The sequence below is a fragment of the Schistocerca cancellata genome, chromosome 1 (assembly GCF_023864275.1).
Source record: "Schistocerca cancellata isolate TAMUIC-IGC-003103 chromosome 1, iqSchCanc2.1, whole genome shotgun sequence".
In the NCBI taxonomy this organism is placed as follows: domain Eukaryota; kingdom Metazoa; phylum Arthropoda; class Insecta; order Orthoptera; family Acrididae; genus Schistocerca; species Schistocerca cancellata.
Window position 1 is genome coordinate 672057020 of NC_064626.1, and position 16312 is coordinate 672073331.

At 39.5% G+C, this 16312-nt stretch overlaps 1 protein-coding gene across 4 annotated transcripts in view; it reads left to right on the forward strand.

Moving 5' to 3' along the window:
* Positions 1–15709, forward strand: part of LOC126183905 (AMP deaminase 2) — a 450522-nt gene extending 434813 nt beyond the window's left edge. For all 4 annotated transcript variants that reach the window (XM_049926251.1, XM_049926258.1, XM_049926265.1 and 1 more), the window contains 2 exons: positions 5932–6042; positions 13812–15709. In XM_049926251.1, the coding sequence (XP_049782208.1) occupies positions 5932–6042; positions 13812–13976 (276 nt within the window). In that variant the 3' untranslated portion in view covers positions 13977–15709. The remainder of the gene's footprint in view (positions 1–5931; positions 6043–13811) is intronic.
* Positions 15710–16312: the final 603 nt, after the last annotated feature.

A 16312-nucleotide genomic window follows, 5' to 3' on the forward strand; every position in this document is an offset into this window, starting at 1 on the left:
GAGTCATTCCAATCCCGGGAGTGGCCTTCCCTCTTTCCTGACGAAGCAACCGTTGGTTGCAAAAACTAGAATTTTGTGTGTATGTTTGTGTTTGTTTATGTGTCTATTGACGTGCCAGCGCTTTCGTTTGGTAAGTCACATCATCTTTGTTTTTAGATATATCTATCTATCTATTTATTTATTACATGTTGAGGTGATTCATGTTGTGAATATACTGCAGGAGACCTGTGTTTGAAAGTTCATTAGTTCATTGTGGTTACATTCTATGGTACGCTGCTCTGCAGAACTTAAGGAAAAGATAGATAAAGTAACACAACATATTAACAACTCAATGGAAATGAAGTAAGTGTGGTAGCATGTTACTCAAGATCTCTTAGTCAGGCATAGAAAGCTGGATGTCACTTGGCGTGAAGTCAGTGTGACTATAGTGCCAAATGGGGCCGCCCCTGCAACACACAACAGTTAAAAAAAAAGGGTGTGGGAGTGTCGATCAATGAGCAGTTACAGCACACCGTAATGGTATTCTTCATTAAAGTGTTGCCCAGAGACAATATCTGGATGACTATGCACAGGGAAGAATCACTGGGAAATTGGAAGGAGGATGAAGTACACTCCTGGAAATGGAAAAAAGAACACATTGACACCGGTGTGTCAGACCCACCATACTTGCTCCGGACACTGCGAGAGGGCTGTACAAGCAATGATCACACGCACGGCACAGCGGACACACCAGGAACCGCGGTGTTGACCGTCGAATGGCGCTAGCTGCGCAGCATTTGTGCACCGCCGCCGTCAGTGTCAGCCAGTTTGCCGTGGCATACGGAGCTCCATCGCAGTCTTTAACACTGGTAGCATGCCGCGACAGCATGGACGTGAACCGTATGTGCAGTTGACGGACTTTGAGCGAGGGCGTATAGTGGGCATGCGGGAGGCCGGGACATACCGCCGAATTGCTCAACACGTGGGGCGTGAGGTCTCCACAGTACATCGATGTTGTCACCAGTGGTCGGCGGAAGGTGCATGTGCCCGTCGACCTGGGACCGGACCGCAGCGACGCACGGATGCACGCCAAGACCGTAGGATCCTACGTAGTGCCGTAGGGGACCGCACCGCCACTTCCCAGCAAATTAGGGACACTGTTGCTCCTGGGGTATCGCTGAGGACCATTCGCAACTGTCTCCATGAAGCTGGGCTACGGTCCCGCACACCGTTAGGCCGTCTTCCGCTCACGCCCCAACATCGTGCAGCCCGCCTCCAGTGGTGTCGCGACAGGCGTGAATGGAGGGACGAATGGAGACGTGTCATCTTCAGCGATGAGAGTCGCTTCTGCCTTGGTGCCAATGATGGTCGTATGCGTGTTTGGCGCCGTGCAGGTGAGCGCCACAATCAGGACTGCATACGACTGAGGCACACAGGGCCAACACCCGGAATCATGGTGTGGGGAGCGATCTCCTACACTGGCCGTACACCACTGGTGATCGTCAAGGGGACACTGAATAGTGCACGGTACATCCAAACCGTCATCGAACCCATCGTTCTACCATTCCTAGACCGGCAAGGGAACTTGCTGTTCCAACAGGACAATGCACGTCCGCATGTATCCCGTGCCACCCAACGTGCTCTAGAAGGTGTAAGTCAACTACCCTGGCCAGCAAGATCTCCGGATCTGTCCCCCATTGAGCATGTTTGGGACTGGATGAAGCGTCGTCTCACGCGGTCTGCACGTCCAGCACGAACGCTGGTCCAACTGAGGCGCCAGGTGGAAATGGCATGGCAAGCCATTCCACAGGACTACATCCAGCATCTCTACGATCGTCTCCATGGGAGAATAGCAGCCTGCATTGCTGCGAAAGGTGGATATACACTGTACTAGTGCCGACATTGTGCATGCTCTGTTGCCTGTGTCTATGTGCCTGTGGTTCTGTCAGTGTGATCATGTGATGTATCTGACCCCAGGAATGTGTGAATAAAGTTTCCCCTTCCTGGGACAATGAATTCACGGTGTTCTTATTTCAATTTCCAGGAGTGTATGATGAATGTGCCCTGGACTTTGGTATTGCTCACAGCGTTATTTTATGTGCTTGAGGAGCATTTTGAACTACAGGAACTGCTGCCTTAAGAAGAGAAGGTGGTAGACTATGGTGAACTACAGCAGCAGATGACTGCTAAATTGTGCAACATCTGAGAAGGGACCCACATCAAACAACATGTGACTTCCAACCACATTTAACAGGACCGCAAGGCACACAGTCTCACACTCCACAGTGGCATAGCAACTGCATGGAGGTGGTCTCTCTTCCCTACAACCAGTTTGTTGTGTCCCTTTAACACCTACACATAGGTGGCATTGTTTGTGATGTTGCTAACAGTACATGGACTGGACCACTGAGGAATCAAATTGTATGCTCTTCTCGGGTTAGAACAGATTCGGTCTGAGTAGTGATTTTGAATGTACCCTCATATGGCAAGAGATAGGAATACATAATGCTGCCAGAAACAGTGTCAAACGTGATTGTTTTGTGGTCCAGGTGTTATGGGTGTGGCAAAGCATAATGTTGCATGTATGTACTGACCTCCAAATCTTCGAACACAGTATGTTCAACAAGTGAACATTATTGTTACACTGTACTTCTTCCCAATGTGTATCTTTTCAGGGATGCATTTAGCCCTCATTCCAATTTTTTTAGACGACAGCCTGTGACCACATGAAGCAGCACTGGTGGATGAACTCTTGGACTGAGACAATGTTCCCTCAACATAAATCACATCAAGCACATGTGTATCTGAGTGTTACAGGTACATGGATAGAATGCTTTATGGTTCAGGAACTCTTCTACAGTGTAGAAAGGCCCTTGTGGTAGAAGCCAAAGTAAGTTTTTTGTTTTTTTAAACAAGAGCTCATCACCCACTAGATAATTAATTTTTGAAGGGAGGGCATTAAAAATCTTAGACATTGAAATGGAAATGGACATGGACCCCCCTTTTGTACCATACTGAATAGTTTCTGTTAATCCTCTCTTTGTAGCTTCACATACATTTAAATGAATAGATATTTTTGAAAGAAAATATTTACTTACATTTGTAAATACAGGACTCTGTTTGTTTTGAAGTGATATATTATGATGTTGTTACATTCAAAGTCATTGATGTGGCTTAAAAAGCCGAGCATTAAAAGAAATGACGTAGGGCTGATCTGGGAAACTACTGTAGAGATTTTTATTTGTTTTTGACTGATAGATGGACTGATTAATGAGGAAGATTCGTGTATATATCTTACCAGTGGAAAAACGCTCCAGGCAAATATGATCCTGTTTGAAAGACTTTGTATGAAAAGTGGGGTACCAGCTGCCTCATCTCACCTTCCTCAGCACCTTTGAAAATTTTCCAAAAATTTTGGTTTGCAAACATATTCACACTCTTTTTTAACATGCAACTCACCTCTGAAATCAAAAGGTCCCCTGAGTGTAACCTGCTCACAACCAGTAGTTCATCACTGTAAGTCACTCATAATGCCCATCCACTTCCACTTGCCCATTCTCACATACTCATTCAGCCCAACTCATTGTCATTATCTCTTAGTGTCTCTCTTTTTTTTAACTGTTACTGTTTCCTGTCTCACAGCTACAGTCTCCACCATTCTGTTCTGCTACTACTGTCTACCTGTGTTCCCCCCCCCCCCCCTGCTACTCGTACCACCTCATTCACTCCTTCGCATTGCTGCTATCTCATCTCACTGTCACTGTCTCTCTCTTCCTCATTGTCAGTATCACAGACTCTGTCTCTCATTATCACTGGCTCTCATCCACTTCCACTTTCTCCTTGTCTTTATTTCTCTTCCATTGGCAGTATCTCCTACTCTCCTTTCTATGACTGTTTTGTCACTGTGAACTATCTTCCACTGCCTTTGTCCTCTTTCTCTCACACTGCCACTGTCTCCTTCTCTATCAGCATAAAATGTGTGAATATGTTCACATATTAGACTTTTGGGAAAATTTTTTAAAGGTGCTGAGGAAAGAATGAGACAGGTGGTAACCCGATTTTTCAGAGTCTTTTAAACTTGAGTATATTCACCTTTTTTGTGCTGTGATGGGGTCATTATCCTGCTGGTTCCCTTCTTTCCCCCACCACATTAGGGCAGGTCAATCATACAAAAAGAACTTTATGGGCCAGTAAAATTTTGATTGTTTATTTGTGTGAAACTAAAGTAATGCAAAATAAATTTTACACCTCAGACCAGATTTTACATACACAAAATTTTGTGTGCACTTCAGTATTACAGCAGCATGGGGTTCCCAGAACCCTTCTGATGATGATTACGGAGACACTTAACAGCACATTTTACTGTGCTATGTCACTTTATAAACTATGCTTTTGCCTCATATATTTTACATGCATGTTTCATATGTACAAGCAGGGTAATTTTGACCTCTGTATCTTGGAAAGGGATTAAGAAAGCAATAAATTTTTCAAGGCTGTTCAAAATCAGCATCTTAGAAATATATTGTACAAATTTCAGTCTTTTCTGTGCATAATGTTCTTAGAATCAGAGGCTCAGTTTTTGTACAAAAAATTATTAGAAATACTTTTTCTTTTGGGGTTTTGTAAAGAACTGCCTGTTAACTAGTGATGCCACCATAAGCTCCTTAAGGCCCACCATAGACCAAATGCAAAAAGAAGCAACTGATTTGCTCCATTTGGCTAAGCAGGAGGAAGTGTGTAATAGCCATACTTCGTCCCTGTAATGTAGTTTATTGACACTAAGATGATCCTTCCGTTGAGTATGATGATCCCTAGCCCAAGGGCTATCCAAAACACTGAGCTCTACCAGTCAGCAGCTCATGACTTTAGTGCTACAGTACACTGTCAAGTGCTGTGTGCAGCATAAATCATTTTATTTTTATGAAATGTTAATCATAATTCTAAACAGTGTGTGGTAAACAACATTACTGCTACACCAGACAAGTTGTCTGGATGCAGATATTCAGTGCTGCCTGTGCAAATCACAGGCGGGCCACTAGTCCATGATAAAATAGATTATGTATAGCTTTCAGGAACTCTTAAAAACCTCACGCAGAAGAAGTTACATTCGGGTTCAATTGTGAGCTCCCAGAATGTATTATGTACTGTTTTGTCCGAAGTTGGAGTAGCATGAAGTTCAGAAACACACTCCCCATCAACTAAGGTTCAAATTAAGTTCTCAAGCCTTACGTAGTTGATTAACTTCCCTGAAAGTTTTTACTTGATGGATTCCATTTGACTTTATCAGAGTGAGTTGGTAGAGTGGTTGAGGCCCTAAGTTCTTATTCAGCAAGAGCAGCCATCCAGATCTACATTTTGTGTGATACATCTCATTTATGCTTAGGAAAATTTGTTGGTGGAATGCCCTTCAGATTTAGATTTTACATGCTGTCTGTAAATCACTTCCCAAAAACACAAAGTAAGTCCTCCCTTTCCTTATTTGATCTTGTTTTTCAACGAAAATACTGCTCTCTCTCTCTCTCTCTCTCTCTCTCTCTCTCTCTCTCTCTCTCTCTCTCCCCTCCTCTTCCTCTCTCTCTCTCTCTCTCTCTCTCTCTCTCCCCCCTCCTCTCTCTCTCTCTCTCTCTCTCTCTCTCTCTCTCTCTCTCTCTCTCTCCCCCCCCCCCTCCTCTCTCTCTTCCTCTCTCTCTCTCTCTCTCTCTCTCTCTCTCTCTCTCTCTCTCTCCCCCCCCTCCTCTCTCTCTCTCTCTCTCTCTCTCTCTCTCTCTCTCTCTCTCTCTCTCTCCCCCCCCCTCCTCTTTCTCTCTCTCTCTCTCTCTCTCTCTCTCTCTCTCTCTCTCTCTCTCACTATCACACTTCTTGCTCACCCCACACCTTCCCCCCGCCCTCCTCACCCTGCCCCTCTCCACCTCTATTCCATTGTATGCTCAAATTATTTTTACCTGCTTTCAGGAACCATTGATGGAAGAGTACAGCATAGCAGCACAAGTGTGGAAGTTAAGCTCATGTGACATGTGTGAGCTTGCAAGGAACTCTGTACTGATGAGTGGCTTCCCACACAAGGTAAAACATAAAAATCGTCCTACGACAAATTACTGCAGAAAGAATCCAGCTGATTTTAGTATCTTGAATCTCTAAGAGATGTCTTGGATTTTGGATGTCTTGGATAATTTGACTTCTGTGGCAGACTTAACAAGAATGTATTAGAATGACTGTTAAGAATAGTGGCTGGAAGAGCGAAGTGAAGTTTGTGGTACTTTTGTGCACTTGGAGCATTATGATAATTTTTAGGTAGATTTGGTAAACAAGTAATATTCCTTGAGAGGATCCATCCATATTTGAGGTTAATATACACTGTCTGGCAGAAAAGTGAAGCTTGACATTTCTTGCTTAGGACAACAGGCAGTGTACCAGAAATGGCAGTGTATCAGGCAGTCTTAAGTGTGGCTACTTACAGCTCTTAGAAATTCCATAATAAATCAGTTAAATAATAAAGAAAATCTGAATACGTCAGCAATCTCGGATAAGTGAGGCACATGCAATGAAACTATAATATTAAAAAAAATTAATACTTTACAGTAACTAAATATTTTCAAAATGAACTTTAGAATTAACAGATTTTAAAAGCTTCATGTGATTTCAATAAACAATATCTCAGATGATAGCATTCCACTATAGCTATCATCCCTGAAAGCCACTCACATGTTTCTGATTTATTTACGGATTTATTACATATCTGTATCTTTTCCGTTATGCAAATGACTGTCAGAACAACATATTCTCCACAATAATACAACAACTGCATGCATCGTGAATACCTCACATGTTGTCATTCTTGTATAGTTATTTAAGGGATTTGCTACTATTTTGCCAATAGCATTACTTAAACATTGATTACAATTGATGTTAGAAACCACAGTAATTTAAAAGTGGTCAATTGCATTGAAAAGAGAACCAAAAGATGCTTCTGTCAAGAAGACATAAATAATTGTTCCAACAATATTTAGCAATAGTTTGTTGGGATTTAACATGAGTGCACTGGTGCAAAAATACTAGCTTATTTATGTATGAGCAAACTATGATTTACATTTGATGTAAATGGTCTCAGTGTGATTGAATGCTTAAAAATTTCTTTATTTAAATATTGTTGTAATAGATTAGTTTAGTGTGGAAAGTGGCCAAGTTGAGTCCAAATCATCTCTGTAGAACATAAGAATGATACGTTTTGGTGGGAGAATAGACAGAGTATGAGTTACTACTGCTTGGGTCGGGTGTGGGGTCACATATTGGTGTGGTTTCTGTTGATTATCTCTGTAGGTGGGATTATACTAGGCATGGCCTACACCTCAACAGGATAGGGAATGATAAACTGGCTGGGCTAATAAGAGAAATTTAAGGGGGAAGGCAATGCCACGAGTGGTAAAATGCCAGTGGTTACAGGTGCTGGAGTAGCACCTTCTTTAGCATATGTGGGACAGAAAGAAATAAAGTTCTAAGAGATGTCGAGATTGAAATGAACCTTCAGTTTGAAAAAGAACCTAAACAGCATAATTCTGGCACATCGGATCAGCAAACACAGCTGTTGGTTAAAAATTTTCACCAATCAGCAGAAATTTTATTTCCACCCAGTTTTATCTCAGACAATGTGAAATGTCAACTATCTTTAATGCATCAAAATATATGAGGGCTAAGAAGTAAAATTAATGAATTACTCATCTACATTGGTCTATTAGAGTCATCCGATCCAGTTCACATAGTCTGCCTCTCTGAACATCATGTGATGACTGGTATAGGTGTGTGAATTGTTGTAGGATGTAGGTTAGCTTCTCAATTTTGTAGTGCAGTAATGGAGCATGGAGAAGTTGCCACATTCATCAGGAATTGCCATAAATTTAATAACATACACATTCATAAATTTTACCTACAGCGGCATATGGGTGTCATTCTTCCCACAATCCATACATGAATGGAATGGAAACAAGCCCTAACCCAGTACAATAATATGTACCCTCTGCAATGCACTTAACAGTGGTTTGCTGAGTGAAAGTGTAGATGGAGATGCCAATGGCAACATTCAGATGTGGTATGGATGGGCGTGGAGTCAACTGCCCAGACTTTCGAACTATTACTAGTTATTCAAGTAGCTCTTCAGTTGGCACCCTGAGGCTGAAAGCACCCTGAACCAGGCCTCTCATCAAGGAAAAATTCCTGGTAGTGCTGGGAACTAAAGACAGATCCTCTGCATATCAGTCAGGCATAACCAACCACTTAGTCATGGAGGCAGCAAATTTTACACTCCTAATACCTGTAACTCACCTACAAATTTAATCATATATTCTCCATACTGTACTGTATGTGCCCAATAAAACACAATTTTAAAATGGGCTATCCTTACTGGTGTTCCAATTTTAGTGGCTAGCAGTCTACTTTCAATTCATAACTGCAAACAGTTAATTTTCATCTGAAAAACTAGGCTGTGCCCCTGACAGTGCGAGGTCCCTAGCATGTGCTACATTGATAAACTACCTCTAACAGGTGGTATGAAGACACTGATACTAAAGCATTTCATATAATAATTTATTGTTTACAAAAACAAAGTCTCAGTAAGATTACTTTAACTGCAAGAGGATAATCTCTGTAGTTTATCATTCACAGAACTTCATTAATGTTGTGAAAAATAGTATTATTTATTAAATCAAACAATGGAAAATCCAGGATGAAATGTAACAATACCAGAGAAGGAAAGTTGCTACTCACCATATAGCGGAGCTGCTGAGTTGCGATAGGCACAACAAAAAGATTGTTAATGGCCGAAAGCTATATTTGTGTGAATCTTTTTGTTGTGCCTATCGCGACTCAGCATCTCCGCTATATGGTGAGTAGCAACTTTCCTTCTCTAGTATTATTTGTTAAACACTCTGTAATTTTAAGGTGGCTCTAGAGCATCTTAAATATTTCTGAGGATACCTATGTAAGTGAAGTAGACAAATGTCATCCAGTTGTGGATCTGAACTGAAGCCTTGTAGTGGGTGCGTGGAGTTGGTTTGAGTGAATTTATTGTGTAGGATAGGTTGGTAATAGTGAGTTTTAATGTTGTGCATTGTTATAAGGCAAATGTGTTGAATTTATTTCAAAATGTATTCATTTTATTTTTGCAACAACTGTTTTAAATCTGTAGAACACGCTTGATGCACAGTATTGCCTACAACCTATTTTCATTGATTGATTACAGTTACCCCACAGAGTTATTTGACACTCTTTCTTCTTGACACATGGTACTCAATCACCGCCACCTAAAGAGAAGGCCACAGCGTGCTCTTGTGACGTCACGCAAAGCGGGCCAGGGTTGGCTTGTTGCTGCGCTGAAAGAATCGAGACGCACGGCCTGCAAATCTTTGTCCAACAGTTTTACAGAATCTGTTCCACAAAGAATAATTGATTTCTGAAATACTTTTAGCTTTATATGGCAGCTTCATGGGGAAGTGCCAATCCTTTCAATAATGGTCATAACTATTGTGGTATTTCACATATGAGTATCAAATTTGAGAATGTTGCCATCAAAATAGGGGTCACTATGAATTTGTTTTTGATGCATATTATACATTCTATTGCCGTGTATGAAATATGGATGAGTTTTGAAATTTTCGTAAAACTTTGGATCAGTATCTGCTTCCAATCTTGAAAAAATTGAGCATCTGCAGCAAGTTCACTTCTGATCGCAATGCGCGGGAATGAAATATTCATAATGCCTCTCACATCTCGTAAACTGCCAGAGATAACTAAACGAGATTTTGGCAAATGATACCACGCAAAGAGGAGAGTTCTTTTCCGTATGGTTAAAATACGTAACTTTATCTATCGCGATATAGCAGAAGCTATAGTTTATAATTCTTTTTTACCGGTAATGTAATTGCTTAAGACTTATCAATAGCCAGTGAAAATGTAAGAGTGCAGGATGTAAATAATATTGTGATATACATGGTAAAACAGGGTACATTTGTGAAAAATGCACTGTGATAAACTACATTCTTTCTGGACCAGACGACTATTATTTACACTCACTTGAAAAATTCTGCACTAATACTGTGTATAATATTAAATTCCTCTGCCTTCAGTATCCACAAATTTATATTTCATTTTCAGAATCAAAATAAAGCCACTTGAAAATGAATACTATTTACAGCAAACTTTTGCTTACAATTTTAGTCAAATGTATCCAAAATTCAAGATATTCCACTAGAAAAAAATTATAATTGTACTAGGTATATAGTTTTTACATACCTTCGTGTACTCAGTGGGTTGGAAATTGTCCCGATGAATCACTGAAAGCCATTTCCGACACATATCCGCATCTTTCAGAAAGGAAAACATTACTTTCGGTCCAGTTCCGTAATTCCCATGACACCTTGGCACAAAAAATTTGTAAACCATGTTCACAGTAGCTTCACTACATGTAAACACTGTAATCGCTAGTTTTAAGCACGAATGTAGCACTCGATCCAACAAACGTGTAGATAAACAAACACTTCGAAACACAACATGGTGGCCCGCTCGGAGTGACGTCACGACCTGTTATGAATTTCGCGTCGTGGCCTTGTCTCTAGGTGATGGTGACACAATCCCCACACAGCAATTGTCATTTACTAAAGTTGTTATCAAAATTTACCCTCTGCTGTTATTTGATTCAGGGAAAAGTACCTTCCAAACATGTGCAAACGTTGGTGAAAAGTTATTAAATTGTTGTCATCTTACTAGAATACCCACCTCCATAGTTGATGGTGCTAACACACACATGTGTGACGCCCTTAGACTCCGAGATAAGACTGTTCAAATCCTGGTGATGGAAAATTTTCATTGCCAGTATTTGGCTGGCAGGATAGGAGAGGTGAAGTTCATGATCATCAGTCTTTGCACCAATGTCCTGGATTTAATTGCATCAATGTCTTAGGAAGTGAGGAAATGAGACAGTATTTATGGTGATTTGTCCAACAGATGGTGACATTAGATTTCATCCTTTCGTTTCCCTTCATCCATAACAACAGGTACACACCACACCACACTTCATGACTGGTCTGAGGAAGGTAATGACAGACCACCTTCACTAGGAACTTGTTTCGAACAGTGATGCAGCAAGCCTGCATTTACTTCCCTGTGCTCATTCTCTGAATATGGAAATGTTTTTGTCACATTTTACCCTCCACTGTCATTTGATTAAGGTGAAGAGTATATAAATTATTGTTATCCTGCTAGAATGCCTGCCCCCTCCTATTAGCAAGTTTGCTTATATTACTGTTTGCAGAATGGCATCAGTGTGTGTGTGCGCTTTACACCCTTAAAATACATAATTCTGCTGCTCTGGAAAGGTTGAAGAATCTCTTCGCAGTAGCAATTAAATTGTTTATCTGTAATACTTCCTTATTTCTCATCATTTGAAAATTGAGCTTTATTGATAAGTTACACACAGATATACAGTTTCAATTTTCCAACATAAGATTGTTGTGTTGGCTGTGGATATAGACCAATTTGTATACAGGGTGTTACAAAAAGGTATGGCCAAACTTTCAGGAAACATTCCTCACACACAAATAAAGAAAAGATGTCATGTGGACATGTGTCCGGAAATGCTTAATTTCCATGTTAGAGCTCATTTTAGTTTCATCAGTATGTACTGTACTTCCTCAATTCACTGCCAGTTGGCCCAATTGAAGGAAGGTAATGTTGGCTTTGGTGCTTGTGTTGACATGCGACTCATTGCTCTACAGTACTAGCATCGAGCACATCAGTACGTAGCATCAACAGGTTAGTGTTCATCACGAACGTGGTTTTGCAGTCAGTGCAATGTTTACAAATGCGGAGTTGGCAGATGCCCATTTGATGTATGGATTAGCACGAGGCAATAACCGTGGTGCGGTACGTTTGTATCGAGACCGATTTCCAGAACGAAGGTGTCCTGACAGGAAGACGTTCGAAGCAATTGATCGGCGTCTTAGGGAGTACGGAACATTCCAGCCTTTGACTCGTGACTGGGGAAGACCTAGAATGATGAGGAGATCTGCAATGGACGAGGCAATTCTTCGTGCAGTTGACGATAACCCTAATGTCAGCGTCAGAGAAGTTGCTGCTGTACAAGGTAACGTTGACCACGTCACTGTATGGAGAGAGCTACGGGAGAACCAGTTGTTTCCATACCATGTACAGCGTGTGCAGGCACTATCAGCAGCTGATTGGCCTCCACGGGTACACTTCTGCGAATGGTTCATCCAACAATGTGTCAATCCTCAGTTAGTGCAAATGTTCTCTTTATGGATGAGGCTTCATTCCAACGTGATCAAATAGTAAATTTTCACAATCAACATGTGTGGGCTGACGAGAATCCGCAGGCAATTGTGCAATCACGTCATCAACACAGATTTTCTGTGAGCGTTTGGGCAGGCATTGTTGGTGATGTCTTGATTGGGCCCCATGTTCTTCCACCTGCGCTCAATGGAGCACGTTATCATGATTTCATACGGGATACTCTACCTGTGCTGCTAGAACATGTATGACACAACATGTGGTTCATGCACGATGGAGCTCCTACACATTTCAGTCGAAGTGTTCGTACGCTTCTCAACTACAGATTCGGTGACCAATGGATTGGTAGAGGCGGACCAATTCCATTGCCCCCACGCTCTCCTGACCTCAACCCTCTTGACTTTCATTTATGGGGGCATTTGAAAGCTCTTGTCTACGTAACCCCGGTACCAAATGTAGAGACTCTTCGTGCTCGTATTGTGGACGGCTGTGATACAATACGCCATTCTCCAGGGCTGCATCAGTGCATCAGGGATTCCATGCGACGGAGGGTGGATGCATGTATCCTCGCTAATGGAGGACATTTTGAACATCGCTAATGGAGGACATTTTGAACATTTCCTGTAACAAAGTGTTTGAAGTCATGCTGGTACGTTCTGTTGCTGTATGTTTCCATTCCATGATTAATGTGATTTGAAGAGAAGTAATAAAATGAGCTCTAACATGGAAAGTAAGCATTTCCGGACACATGTCCACATAACATATTTTCTTTCTTTGTGTGTGAGGAATGTTTCCTGAATGTTTGGCCGTACCTTTTTGTAACACCCTATACAGTAAAGAATCATGTGAATGGTAACAGAAGTTTATGAAGACAAACAGGATCAGCATTTGTGCTGAAGAATGATAGTTTGTGCAATGGCTGATTGGTTTTGTGCCCTATATTAAATATTTATGAGCATATTAGAAATATTTGTTTAACATTTGCACTAAATTAGGACAACTTTCTTTGCAGCTGTTACATTTAGTACCAAACAAGATTGGCAGAATGCATTTTGGCAGCATACTGCAATCTTCAGGAACCTATATGAATCTGTTACATTACACTAAATATATCAAGGTCAAGCTTCTCATGTCAGAGACATTATTGAGGATGTAATGCCATAAACTGATGACAGAAATGTAATGTCATGGATAGCAAAAAAAAAAAAAAAAAAAAAAAAAAAAAAATCATGCACAAAATATGTTGCTTGGATATTCCTGGTTGAGTGCAAAATACTCCTGTAGATACCTGAGAATAGTATCATGCTACGAGAATGTGTTATTACAATATTATTTGATATCCAATGTCCCATGGAAAAATATGCTGATTAATAACATTTTTTATGTGCGAACACTGACTTCAACAACTTTCACATGTTACAGGGGAAGAAAATAAATGTGAAGAATTACTATTTAGAAATGCAAGTGCAGTCCTGTATTTTCTTTCTGGATGAAATAAGTAAATAGAAGTATGATTTAATGATATGTTCTTGTTCCAGATGAAACAATACTGGTTGGGGCCCAATTATACCAAAGAAGGTGTAGCTGGAAATGACATAACAAGGACCAATGTACCAGACATAAGAGTAGCATTTCGCTATGAGACACTGGTTGATGAACTTTCAAACATTTTCAGAGTTGCTGAAAAAGAAAACTCTTTATAGACATGGACACCATCATATATAAGGCAGGATGCCTGTCAAGAAGTGCTGATCTTTAATTTCAAATTTTTTCACCAGAAAATCTGTTTGTCATTTTATCATCATCTTGCTGGAAACTGTAACTGGCACTTTTAATGACTATAAGTAATATTTTAAGATAGCATTAATGCTTTAAATTATCTTTGTTAAATACAGCCCTCCTCCAAAAATTTTGAAATAATTGTTGTCATTTGACAGTTCTTTCTTTTGGAAATGCTAAACAATGTACCAATTTCTGTTAATACTGCTCCCTTAGTAAAGTATACAATTCACTTACTTCTTCCTGGATGCTTACAGTAACTGGTATATGAAGCCAGTGTGTTTACCTTGATAACATAATAAGAGCTAAATTGGAATGATGATGCAATTATTGAATGGTTACAGTGAAAAATCTCTGATAAGAACTGTAAAAATATTGACCTGTGCCTTGAAACACACTTGCCACATACATGAATGTTTCAGATCACAAAAACTAATTCTTACACTCTCTTCTAATAAATAAATATGAAAGATTTTTCTATTTCATCAAATAAATAAGACTTTATGTATTTAACTTTTAATACTGTTGTTTTTTTACAACTGTACTAATTTTGCACTGTGACTTATTGTATATTGTGTACAGGCCCTTTGTCACAAATGCAATATTACCTTATTGTTGTTTTTTTTTTTTTAAGAATTATTTATTAAGGAATTTCCGGCCACCTTTATTTCTCTGATTTATTGTGTAACGAGAAAAAATGCTGCACACAACAATGTGAAATGTCTGTAGTTGTAAATTGCAGTTGATAATAGTCACAAACCCTCATTTAGACAGGGGGCACAAATTCCCCACACTTTTTTCAATATTGCATGGGAGTTTAAAGGTGTCTGGAATAAATTTTGAAACCCTCAGATATATTTTTAGATACATATATGTTCAGAAATAATAGTGGAATTCTTCGTATTTGAGACGTACTCGCTGCAGAATGTTTTGAATAAGCTATAGAATCTATTTTGTAGCTGATATTCTGATAAAATCTGTGGATTTCAAAGTTTTTTACTTTTCTGTTATGTAGTTTATGTACAATTTTTAAAGCAGGCATTCCATAATTGAAAAATGTTAGGTATTGAAATGTTTTCTGAGTGTACAATCATTTATCGTAAATGTGTATCAATGGCTTTATGTAACATCATTCTTTTTTACAAAATATGTATTTTGTTCTTTATTTACTATGTGCCAGTTCCTGTTGTGAGAGACTTGTGAGAAACTTGAAATATATAGTGGATACTTTTTATGAAAATGTGACTTCATATGGCTGTGGTGGTATTATTTTGATAATGGGAAAACTCCACCCACCCACAGTAAAGTGTGTGTGTGTGTGTGTGTGTGTGTGTGTGTGTGTGTGTGTGTGTGTGAGACAGAGAGAGAGAGAGAGAGAGAGAGAGAGAGAGAGACCATGGGCATGTGTTTAGAGTCTGTTTTACATACTGAGATTTATAGTGTGAAGTGCAGGGAGAAGCAGAACCAAAGTCTGAGCATAACAATAACCCTTTTTGTATATTGTTTAGATGTTTAGTAAAATATCAGGTTGTCAAATGAATCTAATATGCTCTTTCTGCGTGACATTTATTACTGTCTTGAATTTAGATATTTTTGTGTATAGATAAGAGAAGCATTTACGATGTACTTACTACATTAAATGTGATTGTGTAATGTATGTTGTTTACTCATTCAGTATTGGTTTGCATGATTTCAGTATTCAGAGTCTACTTTACTTTAAATATCCTTTGCGGCATTTAAAAATGATTAAGATCAACAAATTTTGTAGAAAAGATAGTGCTAAAAGCACCGATACAAAATTGCCCACTACAGTGTGGACTTCAATTTAATGGTTTGTTACTTGGTATTACTTTTTTCATAGGCAGTGCACACCTCCAGAGACAGAAATGCAAACTATAGAAGTAAGTACATGAATGACATTCTGTCTTTTTACAGTTTGGAAATAATTACAAATAATTAAATGCTGTTTAATATTTACTGGTAATACTTCCTTTATCTGGCTCAAATTTTTTATACATAATTGGGGTATTAAGAATTTGTAATGATCATGTTAAGACAGAAAATCACAAGATTTATTTAATTTTCAGTGACTCAGTAAAGTTTGATTTCTATAAAATACTCCCCATATACTTGTCAAGACAAATTAGAATAAAAACCAAGCTTTCAATAGTAATCTCCATTTGTTTTGTCAAAACAAATGCCCAAAATCTAATTCATATCTATAAAGTTATTTCTCTTCTTTAGTATTGGAGCATCAATG